The 25,379-nt window shown below is 41.0% G+C and overlaps 2 protein-coding genes across 2 annotated transcripts in view; one reads left to right on the top strand and one right to left on the bottom strand.

Moving 5' to 3' along the window:
* The window catches only part of plcb3 (phospholipase C, beta 3 (phosphatidylinositol-specific)), a 60,110-nt gene extending 47,502 nt beyond the window's left edge, over window positions 1–12,608 (bottom strand). The window contains exon 1 of the mRNA XM_053342913.1: window positions 12,594–12,608. The gene's annotated coding sequence lies outside the window, so the exon portion shown is untranslated. The remainder of the gene's footprint in view (window positions 1–12,593) is intronic.
* ppp1r14bb (protein phosphatase 1, regulatory (inhibitor) subunit 14Bb) overlaps window positions 7,842–25,379 on the top strand; it is a 244,621-nt gene continuing 227,083 nt past the window's right edge. Inside the window, exon 1 of the mRNA XM_053342932.1 lies at window positions 7,842–8,474. Coding sequence (XP_053198907.1) covers window positions 8,274–8,474 — 201 coding nt within the window. The 5' untranslated portion in view covers window positions 7,842–8,273. The remainder of the gene's footprint in view (window positions 8,475–25,379) is intronic.

Consider the following 25,379-nt stretch of genomic DNA (forward strand, 5'->3'; position numbering starts at 1 on the left):
TGCAGACAGGAATATTAGAGTGTTTTCCTGTTTATTGCGTTTCACTGCAGGAACTAAAGTATTTATATTTCCAACTTTAATTGCTGTAAATGATTGTTCACTGGTGTTGACATTGACAGTGTTTGTAGGAAATAGTCAGTAGCCTAATATTACTGAAAATATGATTGCAGTGATTACAGTTATTATAATTAGTCATTATTCGTCATTATTCACGGTAATCAGATCACATTACAGAGCAAAGGGAATAGGGTTGTGTTACTCAGGCATGTGTTACTCAGGCAGTCAGTATCATGGATATATTTTAGAAATGATTACATTAAATCTGCATTGTGTTAACACGAAACAATAAAGGATTTGAAGGTAATTTAAACCAGTGACAGTCATCAGGTAACTTTCTCCTGCCTGCTCCAGTTCCATGGTAGCCTATCATGTTTTAAGAAGCGTGAGAGCAAACGAGGCTGCACAGTTACAGCCCAATCCCATCCAAATCCTGCTGCCAAGCAACATTACAACTTGGACTTCTCATAAAAAAAATTAAAAAAACGCAACAGAGCAACAGATTTTTTTGGCAACTGTTGCCATTCTCCAACTCCCTAACTACACCCGGCAGGAATGTCTGCTATGCTGTAGCCTGCTGACTGACTGACTGACTGCCGGCATGTTTGTGCTGAGTGTTTTTCCTTCACCAAACCGAGGCGAGGAAGAGGAAATCCAAAAACTGTCCACAAGAATTAATCAGAAATAATCAGTTGTAAACATGCAACTCCATATTTGTTTAGAGAAACTGTCGCTGTCTGTGTTACATGAAGTTTGAGTAGGTGCACACATCTAGTATGAGACACATTGTTTAACAATTCAGCAGCTAGACAGACTGGCATTGGTGTGTGTGTTTGTGTGTCTATGGGGGTATCTATCTCAGTGTGTGAATCGGAGTCCAGGCAGACTTGCTGATTAATTTGATCTTGAACCACCACAGACACACACACACAGGCACAACCTCTCAAATGACAACAAACAAAAACAAGATGGACACATGCATATGCATTCTTTCAACAGCACAGCACACATGCAGGCATATTGTGTTTCTCTGGCACATAACGAGATGCACGCACACTTGTGCACACACACACACTTCTCTCTCCTTTCTCATAAGCATAAACACAAATGAATTTCTTTTTTGGCAAACAATGTTGTGCAGAATGCTGCATTTGAAGAGCAGCCACCTGTGGTGTCAATAGACTGCCTCCTCCTCCTCCTCCCTCCATTTCTTCCTGTTCTCCCCCTCTTCTCACAAATACATTCTCTCTTTCCCCATGTCATCTCTTGCTCTCTCATTCTAACAGGTGTCCAGCTCCCATTGGACACTGGGGCATGCTGTGCTGTACATGACGCTCATCTGAATAAATAAGGATTTGGGCAACAAAACATTTTATGTTCTGTAACAAGAGTGAGCTTCTCATAACTTTTTCAGTGAGTGAGAAATATTCTCCAAATAAGAACCAAGAATTAGAACTATGTCTGGTGAGGGTGTTTGGGCTATGTTCTGTTGGAACAGGGCACTGTATGACTTCTCAAAACTGTGTCCATTTCAAAAGTGTGTGTGTGTGTGTGTGTGTGTGTGTGTGTGTGTGTGTGTGTGTGTGTGTGTGTGTGTGTGTGTGTGTGTGTGTGTGTGTGACTGCTGTGATCCACTGACTTTTCATCTACCAGCAGGTCATCCATTGAAATGTCTCAACAACTAAGGGATGAATTGGTACAACATTTTACACAGACATTTATAGTTCCCAGATGATGTATCCTAATCTCTCCAGCACCACCATGAGGTTGACATTTGGGGGTTTTGAGTGAATCCAGATTTCAACAGGTAGGCTAATGTATGAGTTATCATCAGTGCCATCTTTTGTATATCAGTGTTGCCAGTTTGTTAGTTAATGGCCAAAAACCTGCAGAACTTCAGCTGTTTCATTTACTGCTGATTAGTGGATGTATGCTCAATTAAAAAGGTGAAAATGTCAGCATTAAGCTAGCTAATAATTAGTATTTTAGTATTATCAGTGTGAGCATTTTGCCATGCTGACATTAACATCTAGCTCAAAGCATTTCTGTACCTGTGAGGAGAATCTCATTGCTGGGTTGCTGTAGACATCTCTTTTGTTCTTTTTCCTGTTATTTTCTTGTTGTATTTTCTTCTACTGTAGGCCTATTTGTTGTGCTCTTCTGCACATGTTACTCGTTGCTCATATCCCGCCTTGTCTTTCTCACACAGCTGCTGTGTCACACAGTGAAGGGGATAAAACTGAGAGGCAAGAGGGAGCAAAAAAAGACAAACAGAAAAGGAAGTATCATTTACTACAAGAGATACAGGGAATATAGCAAGGGGATTTAAGGGGGAAATGCCGGGAATGAAAGGGAAGGACATTCGTGAGAATTTTAAGCATAAGATCTAATCAAGTTTAGACTTCCTTGCAACAAGGAAGCAAGGAATTTTAATCTTCCCTATTGATTTCCATTTCTGTTTCACACAGATATGGTACCGTAGAAAAACAGTAAGGAAAGAAAGAAATAATAAAGAAAGAGTCATAGAAAAACACAAGGAAGTAGGAAGGGGTGAATAAGTGTAGGCGGTCAGAAAAGAGAAGGACTGATAATGATTTGTTAATAAACAGGGTTATGAAAAGAGACAAAAGGGGGAAATATAGGTTAAAAATTGAACAAAGTGAGGGATAGATACACATGGAAAAGATGTTGTGGAGGAAGGGAAGACCCCCAACCAGTCCTCTCTCTTTCTCTCTCTCTCTGTCTAGTAACAGCCAGATCTTTCTCTCCAACGCAAGGACTCACAAAGACACATTGTGTAAAGACACAGGCATTTTCTCTGTCTCTCCACACACTGACCAATCCCTGACACACACAGAGGCTCACACACAGAAACACACACGAATATACGCAGCATGTCCGTGCACGACTGCAAACTTTAATAGGAAAGAACTGACTCAGTCAACAGTAGCAATAAAAACTCGATCAGATTACTCTCCACAGCGCTGCAGAGGTTTGGCCTGAAGTAGCCTAGACGACTGCTCACTGGAGACTGGACTCGTCTGTCTCCATAACATCGCAGGGTTATTGTTGATTTGTTTTTGGAGAGAAGCTGCTATGTGGGCGTGTGCTGATTACAGGTTTTTTTCCCACAGAAGAGTAATTTACAGACAATGCAAATAGCCTAGATATAAACAAGAAGAAACCAACTGACAGTGCTATTCATCAAAGCCCACTCTATCAAAGTGAGTTTAGCTCCAGCTGCCAATCACTTCCCAAACATCTACAAAATCCTCCACATGGAGAACTGAACCCCAGCAGTCCATTCATTTTTACTCTTTTACATCATTGTTGCAGCTACATGGCTGCAATGTGATCCTATACTGCTATCTAGTGGTTGCATGGCAACACTTCCCTCTCCTCTGTCCAGCGCTGGCTCGATTGTGCAACAGTTAGGAATGTAGATGCACCACTGTCAGCTCTGGCTCACGTCTCTGCTTTGAGTGTACTGGAGGTGTATCTTCTCAGTATGTGCACAGTAGTCTGCACTGGATGTAAGTTTATTTGAACAAATGAATAGGGGTAAAGAGCATAACTCAATTATCTTTTTCTTTGAAGGAGCGCAATCATGCAGGTAGAGACAGATTTGGATTCTGGCCTGAAACACCTTGAGCAAACACAGCTTTCACATTCCCACCCAGGTTAGTAAGGGAAGAAAATATCATACTACAGATTAAATCATTGAAAAATAACACTAAGGCAAAATATTCATAAATCCTACAATGTATACATAAAACATTACAGCAACATCAATGTTGCCCCAAATTATTCAAAGCTGAAAAAATGACAACAGAAAATTCATAGCAAAAGTGCCAATTTATCATAAATCTTATAATGTTATGATTTTAGACATCAGCATCCATTTGGCACCAAACTATGAAAAAGTCCAAAGCAGGAAATGACAATGTGTAAATGTGCCAATTCTTAATACATCTTTACAGCAACATTTATAGTATAATAATAGTATAAAACGTGTTAGAAAAGACTATTATTCTTCATAAATGCAGATTTTCCATACAAAAGCCACACTGTCCAAGGAGTTAGAGCAAATTTTAATATATGGGCATAAGAATACAGGCATACCAGATGATACAATGCTCCTGTCAAATATTCAGGCGTGTAGAAACTGACAGACTTCCTAAATCATATTGTGGTTGAATTCATTTTTATTTATTTTGTATTATTTTGTTATATCAACATGCCATTTAATTAATACTTACAGAAATTCCACTCAGAGAGGAATACACTATTTTTTGTGTTACAATTTCTGACTCGATGACTCTGACCTTCATGTGGAGAAAGAAAAGAGTAACAAGACTGTTTCTACAATGTCAGTAAAGTGAAACCCTATTACGTCTTCTGGGGAAAAGTGCAATGGAAAGATACTGGTTTATTTTAGCACAGACAGTACTTTGCATAATCCAAACTTCCCCCTCCAACGTACCCTTTCGCTGCAATATTTAACAAAGCTTTTAATACAGGGGCCTCGACAGCTCCCTCCTGTGGATGGATGACTTCTCTAACCTCTGTCTCTTTAGAGAGATGTTGGTATTTCTTAGAGCAGCTCTCTAAATGAAGCTCCAGGAGTGCATGTAAATACAGTTATAAATGAATAGGTGAAATCTGGTTTACAATGCCCTGCCAGGTAATAGCTGGAAGTAGTGAAAGTCCTCTACGGTAACAGAGCAGAGGAGGAAGTAAAAACTGAGAGTGCTAAATGTGTCTCTTCCCCTTCTATTCTTACTGTACATGTCTTTGTGGTGATCAGCTTGTCAGTCAGGGAAAAAGTGTAACTAAGTATACATTTGAGGTATTTTCACTGTACTTGAGTTTTTCCAATTCATTAAGATTTTACATACAAATATATAGAATGTGACACACTTTAAAATAAACTATATTAAACTAAACCATTAGTGCATGAAATATCACCTCGAGCAACTACTACAGTAAAATTGCTCATTATACATGCAACAGTAATGATAATCCAATATGCACAAACCTAGATTAGACTCTACATGCAGTTTTCTGGTACCATTACATACTTTTACTTGAATTAAAAAAAACGTTATTGCGATATTGCTACTGTTTCTTATAAGTGTCTAAAACTTTCTCCACCACTGTTGTAGTCCACAGCTGCACAGAATTGAAATCCATGCTTTTTGTCTCAAGTTTTTGGATGTTTTGGGGGGTTTGTTGTTTTCATTGTGAAGTTGTGTACTTACGCAATCATAAAACTTTTCTGAGGATAAATGTGGGGGAGCTCCTGACAGGTTTCTCACAAAGACAAACTATTCATTTTATCAGTGATCTATGGACCTTTCACTGCTTTGTCATGCAGTCACAGAAGTACGCTATTAAGCAACAGCAAATCTGTGTCATATATGGGCTTCTCATGTTGCTTAAGCTCCTGTTAAGGCTCTGGTATGAAACAGCTGCAGTTATTCTACCATGTCACGCACTGTACACAAGTAAAAATGTCCACTCTCTATTCTCATTAAGTTCACTTTTATGCTTATTTGCAAGCCTGATGGACTAAGTGAGATTAAATAAGCTCATGGCATTTTCTCAGATGCCATAGCATGTTATGTTATATAGACACTGGCTGAGCACCTTACCTCCATAGTTTTAACACTCTTCTAGGCCACCACTGTTTTTAATATTACATGCTAACATGATGCTGACCTTCCTCTCACACAGGTATGTGTCTGTCTGACATGAGGATGAAAGACCCAAATGTTAGTGATAGGTCATACAAGTCCATGTAGCTGGTTCACTAATGCAAATATTATTATTATTATTATTTTTTTTTACTGTTTGGGTTTTTTTTAGGTTTACATGTTACACATTGTATTTTCTACCTGGTGATGCATACATTCATACTTTTTGTTTTTTATGTATTGAGTATGTTCATAAGCACGCACACATACATGTTTAAGTTACTGTGTGTGTGTGTGTGTGTGTGTGTGTGTGTGTGTGTGTGTGTGTGTGTGTGTGTGTGTGTGTGTCTGTCATAGGCTACTTTTGGGGACAGATTTCAAACATAGAACCAGTTAATTTGTGATAGCTCGTCCAGTTGGGGACAAAAAAAGCTGATTTTGGGTCAGTGGTAAAGATTAGGGTAAGGGGTGATTGTTAGGGTTAAGAAACGAATGTAAGTCTATGTAAAGTCCCCAAAAGTGACCATGGTCTGATATGTGTGTATGTCTGCGTGTGTGTTGGTGTCTGTGCTTACTCAACTGTAAGTTTCAGACATGCTCACTGAATAATTCAGTTTTTTATGTCTTGTTGCCATGGCGGTCTGTGCAATGGTTGCTTGAGCCAGTATGACACACACACACCAATATCACACACACATACACATCAATATGAGAATGTTGACAGATGTGAACCCCCCTGTGCACGCTCCAAAGGAGGGAGCGAAATCAACATTATGAATTCGCCCCTCCGTCTCTTTACCTCCCCCATCACTTCACACTCCTATTATTATTAAAACTCTTGTTATTAAGCAGCCTAGCCGGGGTGTGGAGTTCCCTGCTGTTACCACACAATGGACAAACTGTGAAAAAATGTGACTGGTTTCCTGTTAATGGAACACCTTCAATGGTATTTATCTCTGTTGTTGCCTGCAGATGAAGCATAAAAGTTCAACTCCGAAACCGATCCCAAACTAGAAAAGCCAGCTGTTGTGCAGTAGTGTGCAACATTAGAAGATGTTGAAATCATGGGAGTCATACAAGAGTATTTTTGTAGGCTCAATTGTGAAATGTAGGCTTATCTTTTCACAAGCTGTGAAATCTAGGTGTGAAGTTGTGCCAGTATACATTTCACACGTTCCAACTGAGACATTTTTACTGTTGTGAACTAGTCAGATGAGTATTCAAATACAAGTGTTTGAAGCACTTAGACCCCATGGGCAAACGGGGTAATTTATGTAAATACTGTGCAAGGACAAAGTGCTGCATGATGCACTGCAGTACAGTAGGTATTTGGTGTACAATAGTTTGCCTCTGGAAGGCTAATGGTGCGCTCAATGACAAATAATAGGTCATTTGAAAAGTCAAAAAGTTTGTCAGGCATTAGGGAACTGAATAGGTCACAATGGATAATGAGTCTTTTGAAGTGGGGGTTAGAAAGAGTGCACAGAGAGAATAAAACGTGTCTTTGATGTACATGTTTGGTCATGTTTTGGCAGCAAAGCATATCCTTCCCCTCCAGGCATGTTTTAAGATGTATATCAGAATCTCAGGAAATACATTTTGTTTCAGAAGTTAAAGTGCTGGACACAATATGTCTCCTACTTCATAATGTTTGTGTACTGAAGGCTTTATGTTTCCACATCACACTTGTGTAAATTGAAAACTGGACCAGGATTAGCTTCTAATCTAGTTGCGATGTCATAAATCACGCTCAAAAGTCCATCCCCTTTAAATTGGATTTTTAATTAACATAGAGAAACTTCACACTTTCAACAGATGTGAAAACAATCTCTGTACATAAGGCATCATCCTGCTCCGTGAAGCTCAAACATTAAACTGCAAGAACAAGGAGAAAAACATATTTTTGAGTGGAAGGAGACTTTAAGGGAAATAGGGGTGGGGATCATACATATGGGAACAGGAGGAGTAAAAAAGAGGCTGAACCCGGTTCGAAAGAAGGGGGGGAAATCTACATTTGTTTTTCCTTTTTTTTCTCCAGTCGCGCTACGTCGGATGCGCTCCAGTCCAGTCAGTGTACGCGCACGCAGCTCTCGTGGGGACAGAGAGAAAGAGAGAGAGACGTGTGATTTCTCTTTGTACTGAATGAAGAGTTGAGGCCGGCTCCGCTGCTGCTGCTGTCTCTTTTTATATAAGCAGAGTTTGCATGCTGTAAATAGCCCAATAAGCCGGTTACACTTTACGTTTCGCCATATCCTTCGCTCTCTTGTCTTGTGGAGGCGATTTGACCACTGCCAATGTCCCTTTGACCGGGTTTTGGACAACAAAAGCATCAGGTCCAGCGTTGTTCTTCGGGGGATTTCAAGTCACACATTTATCAGTCAGGATTTTTTTTTTCCAGTGCGGGGAAGCGAACCTCCTGCACGTCCGCACACCTCTTCGGCTCCTTTTTTCGTCGCCCCTTTCACACTTCCACACCTCCGGGGGGTGGTTGGCAATTTTCTTTCCCCATAGCGAGCGACCATGGCTGCTGTAACAAGCCCGGAGACGAGCCCTCAACCCCGGGTATACTTCCAGACGCCGGCCGGCACCACGGAGGAACCGGAGACACCCGTGAGGAAGCAGGGACGAGTTACCGTCAAATACGACCGCAAGGAGCTGAGGAAGAGACTCAACCTGGAGGAGTGGATTATCGACCAGCTAACGGACCTCTACGACTGTGAGGTAAAGACCCTAACAATAACCGGCCTCGAAACCGATCGAACATATCGATTAGGCGGCTGTGCTAAGTAATAGGGCTCTGTGGTAGAACCTAATAAGGCGTGTTTATCAGCTCCGGGACTTGTCTGTCAGCACAGTCCAAAATCAAACTGTTGATAAAGAAACATTAATAGGCCCTTTGTCAGTGCTTTTGGCCTAGCGTGGCTTGTTCTATAGCTTATAGTACCGGACCATATGTTGGAAGATGAAGTAATGAAGAAAACAATAGAGAACAATGTAAACATGTGAAGGAAATGAATTCACATTAGAGGCAGACATCAGTCATATTAATTCTCTATGGTTGAACTTCAGCAGCAGCAGCAGTAGAAGCAGTAGAAGCAGCAGCACACCCACAGGTAGGCTTATTGTAGCCTATTGAGCTTTATAGCCAAATCATGAAGCCTCTGCTCTCTGTTCTGATTGGCTGAAACTGTTGCAGAGCACACCTGTGAATTCATTTCATGCAATTTTAATGGCAGTCTGGAAATTACCACTCATATCTGTACTTCTTTCATTATGCAGCAGCTGTCCAAAAACAGTTTTGACTTGGAAAAATAAATTAACAGCATCACATTTTAATAGTGTTAGTTCAATATAGAAATGAAGAGGGGGGGGGAAAGAGTTTTTGCCTGAGTGTTGCATGCCCCCCCCCCCCCCCAATCCTTTTATGTCTCCTCTAATTTCAGACTTTAAAGCAAAGCATAAAGTGAGCAGGCGGTAACCGAGGGGTACTTTCTCTCCTGTGGTGGTGGGGGGGTCAAACATGAGACAAATGAGGTGTTACTGATGAGTTTGGGTAGGGGGTTCCGGTTGAGACATCTTGTCAAGGGGGGGACCCCTGCTGTACTGATGACTGTGCATAACCATGAGTGGTAGATAACCTTAGAGACCCCTCTGCACTGGCACACATCAAACTCCTTGGTCATGGTGACACAAGGAGAGCCCTGCTGTGATAATGTAACCTGGCGGCAGCTGTGGTGTAGCTGCTGGCGTCAGTAGTTGGTAAGCTCATGTCGACTCTACTGAGCTGGCATTGACCCACATTCTATTCCTAGCGTGAGGAATACGACGACTTAACGGGGTTTGGAGAATTCCTAGTAGGCTAGGGAAGAGAAAAGGCTGGATTTGTTATTACATCATGTTAGAAAACGCGTTACAAAAGCAATAGATGACAATTATTTCTCCATTCTTTTTTATATTAGTGATGTACAGCACCTCTCCACTCCCTGCCATTAAAACTTTCTTAACACTGGAGGCACCTAAGGACACCTGTCTGCACAATCCAATCAACGGTCAAACTGTAACTAACCAGACAATAAGCATGTGTGTAAACAGACTCAGGAGAGGTTGATAATTGACACCACGTCTTTAGAGTCTAAACTTTATTGAGATTACAGAGCAGATGTGAGTGGCATATCCTCTAGTGAAGTGGCAGGCTATAGAGACTCAGATGCCAGTAAAGGTGATTAAATGGTCCAGAGAGGATTTTAAAATCAATGTGCGTTGATTGTTTGCCAATAATGGATTAATATGCCATGCATTAGAGCTCTACGCAGTCAGAAAAGTATGAGTGAATGAGTTCAGGAGGAAATCTGTGCAGTATGTTGTATGAGTGATATGTGCACATCAATCTTTTTTTTTCAATTTGGAATAAGAATTTATTTTTAAGCTACTGTGCGGCCCTGGACTTCAAGGACAAATATTTCTCTTTCTCCCATGTAGATTCATTCATTTATTCCCTCTCATTCCACATCCATCTTTCAATAACCTGTCTACTCTTATCTTTCAGCCATGTACACTTTGTTATATTGATACTTTTATTGTGAGTAAGCTTTGACAAAGAGTTCGAAAAGCCTCATAAATGGATGCTCAGAGACAGTGTCTGAGGTCTGTAAGGATTTATTATGGTCAGATCACGAGCAGATGAGATGAATGATTTATTTCACACATTTATGGACACGCATCTCTCATTCCTCGCTAATGGTGATGCCTATTTTGGGGCATTCGTCCTCAGTAGTTCTCCTCTTTTCATTGTCCCGATTCCTGCCCTGCCGAGGCTGTTAGACAACAAAGAGATTAATTTACAGTCGGTTCACTGATGGAGACACATTGGGCTCATTTAGATGGGGAAATGTGGAGCACGTGCTACAAAACACTGTAACCGGAGAGGCGGCTTTAGCCAGTCCGGGAGCAGAGCACGTAGTGGAAGAACCCTGTTGTCTCACAAAAGACGAGGAACATGTGGCGTGGGATTTCTTACACCTCCCCTTTATCTTTTCCTTCTTTTACATTTCTCTTCTTTTCGCCGCCATGTCTTGTCTATTTGCTCTGACTCGAGTCTCAATCCAGGTTTTAAAATGTTGCCCTTCATTCATTTCCATACTCTCTGTTTTCTTGGTTGCATATTTCTACTATTAATAAAACCGCATGGAGTTAGTTCAGCAGGGAATTCATAATGAGCTATTTTCCCATTCATATAATCCCTTTAAACATGCCACAAGCACTCAGCCAGTCATTTCTGCTGGCCAACGCGTCAGATATTCATCCAACCGCTTTAGTCAGCCTATCAGTCAGAGTTGCTATGGGTAATAGTGAGGAGCGGAGCCGGAGCCGGAGTATGATTCCATGGCAACAAGGCTTGTTAAATGTTTATGTTGGATTCACTTCACTTCATCGTGGATTCTGTTCTTTTCAAGTTAAGTGACAGAGATAATTACACCTCATTTAATTCATATTATGTATTATCCTAAAATATTGCTGTAATTGCATTTTACAAGCAAGGCATTTAATAAATGTCCCAACTTATTGATAACAATTGATCCAGAAGAAGCCCAGTTTTGTCAGCCAGTAGTCCATTAGACTCTCTCCAAGTAAGATCTATTTGAATTTCATGTCTGTTTTTGGACAGCTGGGAAATGACAGGAAACAGGGGGAGAGGGAGACAGGGTATGACATGTGACAGATCCACTGCCAGACTCTATACATAACTCCGGATGTTGGGGTAATGTGGCATGCCTATAAACTAGTGGGCTACTGAGATGTGCCGCGTTGAATGGTTTAGGGAAACAGGACCCTGTAGTACTGGCATGCAAGCAAATATCTTGGGCCCTGGCCAAAGTGTAGCCCAAGTCATGAGGTCACCCATAACTGCTTATCTTGTCCATTATGTTCTTGAAATATTTTGGAAAATCTTTTTTTTCCTTCTAATCTGAATGCAGTGGTTATTTCCATGGGTTCCTTGGTCGCTGATATGCTTTCTGACTGTGATTGTGGTAGACATATCACACCATGTAAGTCCAGACTGTCCTCCTCAAAAAAACGACACAATAGGTTGTAACGTCAGGTGTCCATAACTGGCGTATGGCGTTAAAGTGACAGATGACATCTAGCAGTCCACCAACCCTAACCCTAACCCTAACCGCAATCAACCAACCAATGTTGTCTTGCCAATTACCCCAATTACTGGCAATAGATTAGAAAACGCTCCAGTGTGTCGTTCTGGAGGGCATGGTCAAACTACGTATTTGGTTTAAGTTAGAGAACTTGTTTCAGGAATCTCTTCATGAGATGATGGTACACCATATGGACAGTGGTACCCAAGCACTTCAGAGTCCAGACCAGCCCTCACTTTAAAGTGGTCACAACTAGCCAGCCTATTTTTCTACAATACAGGTTTCTAATGAAAATGTAGGCTGTTGTGGAAAAGATTCATCCAGCTGTTTAACTGTCGTCTTCCTAAAGTTTTCCTCATTACTTTTTTAAAAGCACCCCTGTTGACCTGACCTAGTTATACCAAGAATAAATCCAGCTCTTCCCTCATTATAACAGTTGTTGTGGCTGCTGTGTAATTATTTAATCTGCAAATATACTGTTGCTGCCAGATACATGTTTATTTCTGAGTCCAGACCAACCAGAAGGAGCTTTCACCTGTGGACTATACTTAGTCACACATAATCTGTACTTTTACCTCACTGATGAGAGGACACTGCTTCTAGAAAGAAACACTTAATACTATGAATTCAGTAGAGCAGAAATATGCCACGTCATTCCATTTCATCTCTGAACTCTCTTTCTTCTACTCACAGTCTTGAAGGTTTTTGAAGAACAGAGCAGGTAACAGGAACAGCTCAAAAATGGGAAAAACTGGTTCCATTGCTCAGGTTTTTGATGGCACAGTTGAAAAACAGCAACAGGTGTTTCACTCCCATGTTCAAAAAGACCTTCTTATCCTCAGTCGCCCTGTGCTGAATTCAGAAGCCCTGCTGGGCAGCGCAGAGCTGTTCCTGCTCTCAGCTGCTCTACTCAGTCTGCATTCTTCAAGAGGAAATTTCTCCTCACTTGTCAAGATTGTATTGGTTCCATCAAAGTGACAGTTTCCTTCAGTAATTGAGAATGAATCCTTTTACTTTTATACTCTTTTAGCTATATCATATTTTCTACAGCCATCTGTGCCCATTCTGTCTCCTTAATAATTCCTGTCAGCTCCAAGTCGTTACGCTTTGCCGTCCTTAGCAGTTTCACTTTCTCTTTAAGGTCACTTGAATCATTGAACACTACGTCTACTTCATCTACTGCTTACTTTTGGTCATTTTAAGACATCTTAAATGCAGTCCAGAGTCAGATAAATCCACTTGTTTGATTTTTTTAAAGACTGTGAAGATGTTTGATCCAATGTCAAATTTTCCATTTTGAAAGACATCACATCCTATTACTGTCAAACCTGCACATAACAGAGACGGGGCTTGTTTCTGTTCAGTCTGAACCAGAAGGTCACACAATCATATTTGGATATGTTGGTGCACTGCAGTGTGACGTATTCACCAGACTGGGCCATCACAATCTGACACTCAGAAACTGAGACAGAGATCCAGCCTGAAACACACAGAGGACATTTAGTTGTTATAGGAAGATAAAGGATACCTCTTAATAAATTATATATAGTGAGGATAAGTTTCAATTCCGTCGGCTAAACGTAGAAGAACAAATTTGCAGTCAAGTTGAGAGTAATTCAATGCCAGCACTCACTAAAGCTGCAGGGTCTAAATGCTGTTATCAAGGTAAAATTCTTCAGTGTTTCCCAGGAAGGGTGCTCTCAACAAAAACAGACGGGGTGTGTTTAGTTGCTCATCCTGTTGCCCAAATGAATGGATGTTTTCAGAAAAAGCATATTGACACAGATGATAAGCGTTTTTTTTTCAATGGAAGAAAACTATGCTGAAGGTTTCTCTACCACATTTAGGTTCCATTCATGGTCATGTGTTAACCTCTGCTCTGTGTGTCTGTTTGCCTGTGGACGGGGTTTCGGCCCCTCCACCACACACACATACACACGCAGGGTGGACAGCAGAACAAAGAAACAGCAGTTGAGCCAATGAACCAGGTGAAGTTTTACTCAATTAGTTTCACATTACTTCTGTTCTACACAACCACAGCATGCTTGTCAAGCTAATAGTTAATTGTTAAAACCTATGCTTTCTGTATGTAGCCTGTTCAGCTACAAATCTTTACACTAGTCAAGTTCTTGTAAACTACTAGCTGAGACAGAAGCAACCCCCCCTTCAAACCAGCCCCTCCCCCCTCTTACCAGCAATACCTGCAGGCAGTGAATCACATCAGCAGCAGCAGCAGCAGAAGGAGGAGGACATGTGCTTTTTTTCATAAGGGGTGGTTAACCATGCAGTGGAAAAATGTCCATTTTAATGAAAAAGAAAAATGGTAGTAAAATGACATCATTTCCAAAAAGGCCCTGTTTTCATTATCCTCTTTCTATGCAGGATACATTCAGGTATTATATTAGTGAGGCTTTAAATACCTGCAGTAGATGTTAATGTGACATTTCCATTGTTACGGAAACACTCCCTGGTTTTGTCATGGTTGCCTCCAAATCCCACAGTCCCCAGCCATCTTGCCGAGTTTCAAAATAAAATACTTAACAGGCAGGAAATGTTTGGATTAGGGTACGTTAGTGGGCACATATCAAAATCAGCCAGTGTTTCTGTAAATTGAGTACAGTCTCTCTCTCTCTCGCTCTCTCTCTATCTCTGTCTCTCTCTCTCTGTTGTTATTGAGCCTTCACTCTATTACTGGCTTTGTATATGAGGTGATAAGTGAGTTTGAGCTTTACTCGAGGGAAAAGAGAAGTGGGGGTTACACTCATCGACTCTACAGCTACGCTTCTAGTAAAAAAAAAAAAAAAAAAAGCACTCAAATTTCACTCCAGCCCTGGTATTATTTCCATGGTAACTGGGTTGTTAAATGTTTATTTGCCAGTAAGCTGACTTAGCTTCAGTACGCTCGGTTTTCTTCTCATTCTATAGCAGAGCTGACGAGTAGCCACACAGTTAACAGTAGAGCGAGAGCGGGCAGACCAAATCCCCAAACTCCAGGGTCCTACGTGGCCACAAAGATACACACACACACACACACACACACACATACACACACAGATGGGGATACGAGTGGGAACAGAGGCAGGATTGGTGAGCAGGAATGCAATAAACGGGGGGAAGAGAGGGAAAAGAAAACGAGAGCGGATGGAAAAAGTAGTAGGAGTGGACAGGGATGCCAGAAAGGGAGAAAGTGTTTTTGTAACATGTGTCCTCTCTTTTTTTTTTTAAATGCTATATACACTTAGAAATGATAATAGTTATGACAGAGGTTCTCCTCCTAACTGCAGTAACACTAGATCAGCCATTCAGCACAGTGACTCAGTGACTTTTGACAGCTGAATAAACAAACATAATCACTTTTCCTCACCTCGGGTTGAAGATGTTGCAGTGAAGTAGCTTGTGCACCACAGAGAGGACAGTTTGTTCTGTGTGTGTTTTTTTTTTTTTGCAATTTAGCTTTTACAGTAGATGATGTTTTTGTGTGTTATTGTCCACAGCTGAGATGGTTTGAACATGGTGTCACACTCATTTCTCTGGGAATCCTCACATGTGTCAGAAGCTAGAGGCCAGTAGAGCGTATATCCTCCTTCTCCTCTTGGGTCTTTATGGGAGTTTTTTGTTGGGATTTTTCCAAGTGTCCAAACAGCCGTGTGAGCAAATGCTGACTGAGCCTGAGTTGACGAAACAGCAGAAAAAATATATGCTAATGTAGCAGCTCTGTGTTTCATACAAGGACTTTTGTCTTTTAACCCTCTATGATACACATGATGAAGCCAGTTGGGGGGGGGGGGGGGGGGGGTTTGTCATAAAGTAGACCAAGTGAACATATGGTGTGTTACCTTAAAGCAAGGAATGAGTTATTGTTAAAAGTTTGAATAAAATTGATTACAATACTCATCAAAAATAATATTCAGTTGAAGCACCAGTTTACAATTGACATCATTTGAAATTGAAAAACATTAAAAATGAACTCTTCTTTTATAAGTTTGTATGTCTGATCGTTACCCTCAGACAACATTGTACCATTGTGAACCCGCCTACTGGAGTGAATGCGTCAGATGGCATCAGGTTTGCACTACTAATACATTCCTGCTGACATTTCTTCTCTATTCCACTGAAGTGTAAAAATACAATTCTGAGCTAAACCCACAAAGATTTGACACAAACATTTCACTGTTAATATTTTCCACAACCACATACACACTACTGCACACTACACAAGTTTTTAACAACATGCCTTTGTGACTTTATTTTGTCCATGTGAGGAAGTAAGTGAATAGCTTATTCCTCAATTATGTTGCTACCTATTTTCACTCTGAGTGTGCTATCATGTGTGCTATCATCTCACAACAACAGACAGTTAAATGAAGTCATGGGTACAAACACAAGTCATTGTAAACAGGTCAATAAAAAAACATCATGCATCCGGGTGTTGTGTGTCTATGGGGGGGGGGGGGGGGGAGAGGCACTCAGGGAAGTGTGTGAGGGGAAGCCTCACAGTGGGAACAGCTGTAATTTCATAGCTCTGGATTGTATTTACTGACAAGCATGCTCAAAAACACACACCAAGCACACGACTTGAGCTTAAACCTTACACTTACAGGTCTGAATACCAATCAGCATTACCCTGTTTCACTCAGTGTGTGTAAGAGGGTGACTACAAAGAGTGGTTGTTACACAGCGGGAGTGAAAGACTCTAGTGTGTCTTTGTAAACACCCCCCCCCCCCCCCCCCCCCCCCCCCCCCCCCACACACACACACACGTACACACACACGTACACTATACACACACATTAACACACTTTGCGCTTAATAAGTTACATGTGGTTCAATGTTCTATTCCTGCTTGATGTTGAATGAGTCAGCACGTCTGACCCACTGACTGATCATATGAGTGTTTTTAAGACTGTGAGAATAAATCAAGCAAGTTAGAAAGGAGGAAGACCGCCAAGAATATTGTGAGTGAGGGAGACTTAAGCGTTTGTTTTCTGGTTGATGTGTATGTGTATGTGTGAGTAAGATCGGAAGGAAGTGAAGAACGCCAAGCGAGAGAAGGCATGGATGGAGAAAGAGAGGGATGTAGAGGGATGTGAGTCACCGAGGGGAATGTTTACGCGTGTTGTCACAGGAAGTGTGTGTGAGATTAAAAAAAAACAGGGGGTGAGACAAAGACACACAGCACATAGATTAATGAACAATATCAACAGACCACTTTCCCCTAAAAGCATACACCTGCTGATTCACATACATGCACACACACACACTCATCCATCATGACCTCAACAAGTAATTGCACACTTGAAAAAACTTTGGAGGCTATTTTAAACATATGAGTCAGGTTCTGCTGGTTAATGCTGGATGAGAGTTAAAGGAATGTTTTTGGGTGATGGGTCCATTAGGGTTAGGGAATTAGCTGACAAGGACACCAGATAAAAATCAATTTAAATAAATGATAAAAAATGGTTTAAATATCAGCATTGCTTTATTTCATGCTAGTCATCTATCACTATAATTTATTCTAATATGAAAACATGTAGCTCTGGAAACAGTCTCCAAGCTCTGAATGTAGTGTGTTTGGGTATATACTATATTCTCATTACATTTTGACCTATTATAGTGATATGCAGCATGTCTTTTAAGAGCAGGTGCTTGCTTTATTTGTATCTCATGTATGCACACTAGGATGTGGGCAACTCGATATAGCCTACATTGCTACAGACAGTTCACGCTATTCCACTGACTGTTGGTGTTGGTAGCACACCAAGATAACGCTGCAGTGTGCCAGAAAAAGGCATGAAAGAGTTAGCTGAACATGGATGTAAACAATGCAGCCTCCAAAATATCCCAAAAATTGGCATGGATTGCAAATGATGTATGAAAAGCTGAAATGCAGCCAACATGTTTGTTAGCCCTCAAGGACGCGCACATTGTGTTTAGTTGAGACACAATGAATGTAGATAGAAGTTTGTTTCAGTGTGTAACTGTAGAGGTTTACGTGTCGAGGGAGTGCATGTACACGGACATCTCTAATAAATACTGTATGCATGTTTTGCGCGTGTTTTGCTTCTTTGTTGTTTTGTCTGAATCCTTGTGTCATGTGTGTCAGCTTTCACATAATGATTGGCTCGCATCTTTCCATGTAAACCTGCCAGTATTGTGTTTCACTTCTAGCTGAGCCCGATGATCTCATCATATCATCCTCTGTCACACAGGTTAGGCTGTCGGCCAAGTGTGAAGCTTTAAAAACAAATATTTAAACATAACCATTGTACCTTAAAGCTCACAAGTCAAGCCGGGCATGTTGGGAGTTTTGATTACGCAACTTGGCTGTTTGCATCAAATCCAAGAGCAGGCACTAACTTGTTTAAATATCACGAGAAAAGTCATTTATCTTCTCATAATCTCCTGCAGAGCAAATGTGTATATTTTGTGCACACATACAGTAAATATCCAGGCTGTTAATATCTTTGCCTCCATAAACATAATGACTGTGATGTGATTTAAAAGTATCCCTTTGCTTCCCCCGCTCATTACTTTAATTGGATGTACAATGTATCATATGATTTGTGTCAGACAAGCAAGCACTCCTGCTGGTCCTAAGCAAAGTGACATTTACAGTTTTTTTTTTTTATTATTTTGTTTTGCTATGAATGCATTTTAAGATGGAAGATATGCTTTTGATGGCTGTTTTATGAAAGCTCCAGCACCCTTAGGGAGGCTTTTTAAAGTGAATATGGGTATAATAGTGATGCAGTTTGGTACAGGCCAGTGTTATTGCTATATGTGGCTCCAGGGTGTAGCTGCTGTAATGGCGCCTCTAAATGAAAAGATGGATATTAGTTTTGGCAATGGGTTTTTATTGGTCTCCATGTTGAAATAATGCACAAATAAAGACTATTATGCAAATATAAACATTTAAAGGTGTAATATCAGAGATAGAGAATCAGAAATTCCTTCTCATTAATGACACCGGTGGTCCTTAAGTGAGCTGCAGTCAGCATCCTGTTGCTTATACAAATGCTCACATTTTGTCAGCATGTGTGTATTGTGATATTGTAGTCTTAGCCGGCTAAAACTGCAATGTCACAATATATTTCACATGCTTTGCAATAACCCTGTCCAATAGAAGGAACGCCAGCTTGGGGGTTGGGGACATGAGAGAGGCTAGGCGAGGCAAGGTTCACATAGATGTCACATCCTTTTAGATTTTCCCAGCAAATAGAAATCAGTCCACAGGGTGTTTAAAGTTAGGAAGTCTCATTTTATTATTTCTGAGTATTCTATTAATAATTTTAGTTCATTTGTAATGCTTTAAACTAAAACTCTTACATAATTCTTACATATTGCTCCTTTTTAAGAGTTGAGAGTGGAGCTGGCAGCAGTTAGCATGGATGCTGGGTATAGAGTCATTATCTTTTGTGGAGTCTCTTTGTAAGTAATGCCAACTGCCTGCAGGTTGAGTTAGGTAACACAGATCCACTCAGGAGTATATTTAGTCCCAGGAGGTGCATTAGAGCAGGCGCCAGTTGAGATGTTTGTTAACTGCTGGGAGGGCATATGTCAGTGCATGGCTTTATTCACTGTGGGTAAATGTCTTTTGTGTATAACAGTCTGGTAGATGTGCAGGAGTAGTCCACAGCATCCTCCCTCTCACTGGTATAAATATTATATGTGTAGACAAGACAAGTTAAAGGGTTATATATCAGACTTGTGGTTTTGAATTTTAAATATGGGCACTACTCGATGGCACTGGCACTGTTTGTCAGGTTGGAGCACAGGTGCAGTGATTCATATATCATCCATGATGTCACCGCCATGTGAAAGCTAACTTAAGCCTTCGTGGTATCACAACTTGTGGATACATGAAAGATGTGCTGACAGATGGAAAGACAGCTGACAGGAGATACACAAATATACCGACAGGAAACTGCTGAATGAGGGAGTCACTTCTGTCACATTATAATAATAATAATTATCATGATTATAGTACAAAGAGGCTAATTAGTTTATATGATAATGTCATGTTTTTCAGTGGGAAACCTTAAATACACAGTTTGTGTTATACATGTGTGACCTTCAAGACTCTTCTCTGATTTAGTTACTGAGCTGGAAGGAACAACAGACCATATTAGGGCAAAGGGTTTAATTACAAGTCGCTGATTCATCAGGAAGAGAGTCAGTAGATTGTCATTCTTTCTCTCACTCACACTCTCCTCATTGGAATTGAGGAGTGTTGAATGAATGAATCAGCACGAGTTAGTTACATCATTCAGAAACGACCCACTAATCCTTTAATTAGTGTCTTTATTAGGTTCACTGACTTCAGACCATTTCTGTTTGTGATTCTGTGAAATAATCTCCTGGATTCTTCCACAGTGTGTGTGTTTTTATCCTGTAAACTGATTAAATATGGAAACAAACCAAAGCATTAACTGATTAGAAAGCCCAGTGTGCTGCAGTGTTTTAGGAGTCAGAGGTTGTGCTGATGATTGATCTGCATGAAAGAATTATAATGTTCTCTAATCCTTTTTAAAATCTGCGCAGATTAGATTTCAGTAATGGCATAATGAATTAAAAGGCTGGATTTTATTAAAAAGTGGACATTTCTGTGGCCAAGAAATGAATGTATCGTGTTGGGGGAATGAATGTTCAGTTTTGTCTGGAAGAAGTCATTCAGTGAAGGTCATGGCAAATGAACAAGTGATTGTTGGGCCCTTTGGTGATGTCAGGATGTCAGTAGTATTTGCCAAGTGTGCCATAATGGTAATCTGCTGTAATCTATAGCCCCTTTTATAGAGATCCCACAATATGCCAAAAAGACCCATCATTAAGTCACCTTCTCTTTTTACACTGATTCAAACAAAGCCAGCATAATGCATGTGTGTAACTTCAGACAGCATGCTGGCTTTCTGTTACCTTGTGAGGCAGCTGGATTTCAGAGATCACATGAGACTTCATCCTGTCAGGCTTCAAGTTATGCGCTTGTGTCTGAACCATGAGTGGTTTGAACCAATCAGCATCCTATGAGGATTCTCTTCCTCTTCCTTCTCTTCCAGCTGTCTCGCTAAAGTAAGACGGTGATAGACAGATGGTTCATCCAATCACCTGTGGAGTTCTTTTTAAAAGTGCCTGCCCCTTTTTCCAGTTTCCAAGGACGACTTCTCTGGTTTTGCGTAATGAACCATCTGGTGCTTCAGGAATCAAGAGGTGTAACACAACAGCATTGGCATCTAGTATGTGTTGTACAACCATGCCGACTCTCCCTTTTACACAGAAAGCAATGGTGCCACCTTGCCGCTTTGAACAGGTTGTATAAAAGGGGCTCTTGTTTGTATGCATTCTTATTTTAATCTGCACACAACTTTATTCATGACCCTCATACATCTACATCCCTCAAACACACACAACAATGTCAGTATGTGTGTGAATTTGTGGAGCACTGGAGTCTCCTCCTCAGATCTGGCCTCTGTTCTCTGCTGCAGGAATGACAGACTGAAGAGGAGATGCAGAGTGGAGGTGGAGGGTAAAAGTGGGCACTTGAGATGTTGCCCGGTTCACATATTTCAGATGGACTTATGAAGAGAGATTTTGTAATTGGTGTGGGCTGAAGAGAGAGATGGATGTTCTCGTGTGTGTGTGTGTGTGTGAGTGTGTGTGAGAGAGAGAGAGAAAGATGGATGGATAAAAGCTGACTTTTAAATCATTTTATATGCAAATCATGAAAAGTGAAATGAAAATTAAATACAAAGGTTAAAGGTTATCAGCCTAAACTTGTCTGCACATGCTCTGTAACCTCAATAGTGAGACTTACTTCAGGTGTTAAATTGCTTTTGATTTATTTGAACATTTCAAGACTCAACATGCTAAAAATCTTCTATGATTTTGTGCCAACCACTTGTTGCTGTGCTGTGACAGGTTATCTGTCCCTACGGATCACCTGCCAATCAAATCAATGTTTTTCTGTTGGAGTTTTTTCTCAACAGAGTTTCTGTAGCTTGTCTACAAAGCTGTGGTGGTTCCTGAAGCCTGAAGGATTTAGTTCTTCTGTTAATTCCAAATAAACCACAGTGGTTTGGAGAGTAGAAGTGTAGAAACCGCTTTCAGTGTGCTGTCAATCTGTATTTAGAGCAGTACATGAGAATTAATTATTATTATTTCCGTTATTGATTAATGATGCAATGTTTTTTTGCCCATTATTAGATTAATCATCTACAGTATTCAAGAAAATAGTAGAGAAAAGCACATTTCCAAGTCCTTACAGATGCCATCAAATTGTTTTATCTGATACACAAAACCTAAAAATACATGTATTAAAAGTACTACAAAGAAAAGCAGCAAATTCTCACACAAAATGTTTTGTTGGGTTGTTTTTTTTTTGTTACACTAGTGGCCTGGATCTAGCAATGGCATTGTTGGCCGGCTGGTCAGTCCACTGCTGTGTTATATCTCAACAACTATTGGAGGGATTCATTGCATACATTCATGGTCCCCAGAAAATGTAAAATGTGTCATTCCCAGTGTGGCAATCTGCCAAGCTGTGAGTGTTTAGAGTTAAATCCTTACTGTTATACTGTGCGGTGGAGCGGCAAGCAAACTCTGATTCATGTCAATATGTTAAAGTTTTTTTTCTGAAAAGTTTGCTTGGACAGGAGCAGCTCCTGAAAGAGAGAGCGGGCAGCAGTACAAACTGTTGCTCTCGTGTAGCAGTTAGTGAGCATGATACAGCGGCCGAGCTCCAGCCTAGCAGCACAGCGTGGGTTGCCAGTATAAGTCTTGGCTGGAGGGACCCTGAGGGACCGATAGAATGTCTCTCCCCAGAGAGGCTGCTGCACAGACATGTCCAGTCAACACACAGAAACCACTGAACCATTCAGCCAGGCCAAACAAGCTGATGTGTGAATCATTCAACCGTACAGTGAGCAGCGATGACCATGGGCAGCTTTTTGGAGGGTCAAGGTTGGGCTACAGTCTACATTTTAACTCTCCAAATAGATTTTTATCAAATTGTGTGTGTGTGTGTGTGTGTGTGTGTGTGTGTGTGTGTGTGTGTGTGTGTGTGTGTGTGTGTGTGTGTGTGTGTGTGTGTGTGCTCTGGGTGGAGCGAGTGAGCATTAAAGTGGAACTCTGATGTTGTGGTTGGAACTACAGCTGCTCCAACCACTCCAACCAATTTCATCATGTGGCAGCTTAGACTTTAGAGTCTGCTCCAAATCGTGATAACTACTAAATAACGTAATGTTACCTCACCAACATGATGACCTCTGGGAATTGTTGCTTACTTTTATTCAATAGATTTTTTTTTAATTTTTTTTTTTAGAGAAAAAGCCAACAAGGCCAAACCATGTCCCCACTAAGATATCACTTTACTGTATAGTACCGTGCCTAACTTTGAGTCTACTAATGCTATATATATGTATGCTATTGTCACCTAATTACAGTGCAAGAACTACCAAAACTACTGCACTCGCATCCTAATTATAGTGATGAATGTTTCCTGGCATCCTATAAGATACGTCCTGTGTACTTGGAGCTTGTTGGGTTTGGAATGAGTCTGAAGCAACCCACACAGCACTGAGGACACAATATCATGCCCACATCACATCACTACCAGCGGGCTCTGGAGGCTCTGGTTCTTTTTACTTTACATGACAGAGAGTTTGCATTTTATCTGTAGTGAGATAGCAGGGCTGCGGAGTCAAAGCAGATGGAGGCTCTGGTCGGATGGAGTTTTTATGTTTTTTTTAGAACAATAGCATTTCTATGTCTCTACTTGTCAGAGTTGGATATAGTAATGAGTTCACAAGCTGATATTTTATGAAAAATGACAGTTTGTCCTGTTTGTAACATCTTGTTTTACCAATGGAAGGAGAATGTAGATGATCTCGGGAAGGTTTAATATGACAAATGTACCTCTCTAGTTGTTATTATTCTGGCTGTAAAGAGGCTACTTCAGTTCAGCTGACTTGCCTGTAGCTCTTAGCTCTTTGTTTCATCTCTGTTTTTCATACGATTCAAAACAGGACATTATATTCTTCCTGTGAGGAAGTACATCCAACTGATTAGATGTGCAATAGAGATGAAGATCAAGCTCAAACACACACACACACACACACATACACAACACAAAGGTGCACAATAACGCACACAAAATCTTAGACACACACTCCAGGTTGGATTAAGTACATTGCATTGTATTGATTATGGATCGCTGTGGTTCATGTGTACGTGTGTGTGTGTGTGTGTGTGTGTGTGTGTGTGAGGCCACATATTCATTACAGCAGCAGCCACTCACCACTTATCTTAATTGTGCATGAACACACACACACACACACACACAAAATTCCAAATGCACAATTCTCAATGTCATTCTGTCAAGTTGGCTGTCTTACAGTTTTCAAACTCTGACACACACACTCACACACTCTCTCTCTCAAATACACTCAGCCAGCTACTTCCCACAGATATTGTCCAGACCCCCCTCCCTTCCCCCCTCCTGCTATCTCCCCAAGGTCACGTGTCCAGACAGGAAGTAGCCGCCGGGGGTCTCTTGGTGTTTTTAACCCCTTCATCGCTAAGGAGAATCAGAGAGAAGAGCTTTATTTTCTGGGAACAGAGTGTTTTTGTGACTCCAAAACTGTTTAGGTGGAGAAGGAGTGGGGGGAGGGTGGAGGAGAAGGGGGGGTAAGTGAAGCTGAACAGGGAAGCTGACAGTCGTGATGTGCTTGTTATGGTAAGACCTGCAGATTCCTGATAAGCAATCGTGTGCAAGTGCGCGAGACGTGGGGAGATGGAAAGCAGCAGGCGATGACTGACACAAAGCATCCCCTGATCCCTGCGCCCCTGTTGACCTCACGGTGAATCTCTGTCTCTCTTACCTTCTCTCATTCTCTCATGAGTGCTATCATGCAAGATGGCCTAAACACTGTAAATCAATGTGGCTTTTTTCCCCCTTTTATTCAAGAGCGTGGTCTTTCATGTGGAGAGCGTGATTCATTGATTCCACGTTTAGATTTCTGTAATGCTTTACCCTCACACTCACACTCACATAGCCCCCGTTTGAGTTCAGATTTGCTCAAACTATTTGCTTGCACTCAAATCCTTGACTTCCGCTTGACTCCCACCGCTGAGTCATGTATATTAACTGTCCCGTTATTCGAAAAGTCACAAAGAAAGCAAGGGAAGTATATTTCATAAAGCCCTCGAGGGAAGGAGTGAACGAACTCAGTTTAAGAGTATCCACCCATACGGGACACTCTAAGAAGTAAAACGAACGCACGTGCAAGGAGGCAGAGATCATTTCATCAGAGATCATTTCATTGGTAAAAACTACATCTGGCTTTCTATTGGTTGGGGGATTTTTGACAGGGTTGTTGGACAAAAAAAAAAATCTGTGAGCGGAGCAGAAATCTGAGAGTGGACGTTTGATGAGTGAACAGAAGCAGTCTGAGTGTGGAGAGAAGAGACGGAGACGGAGCAGGAG

The sequence above is a fragment of the Scomber japonicus genome, chromosome 22, assembly GCF_027409825.1.
Source record: "Scomber japonicus isolate fScoJap1 chromosome 22, fScoJap1.pri, whole genome shotgun sequence".
NCBI classification, from domain to species: Eukaryota; Metazoa; Chordata; class Actinopteri; order Scombriformes; family Scombridae; genus Scomber; species Scomber japonicus.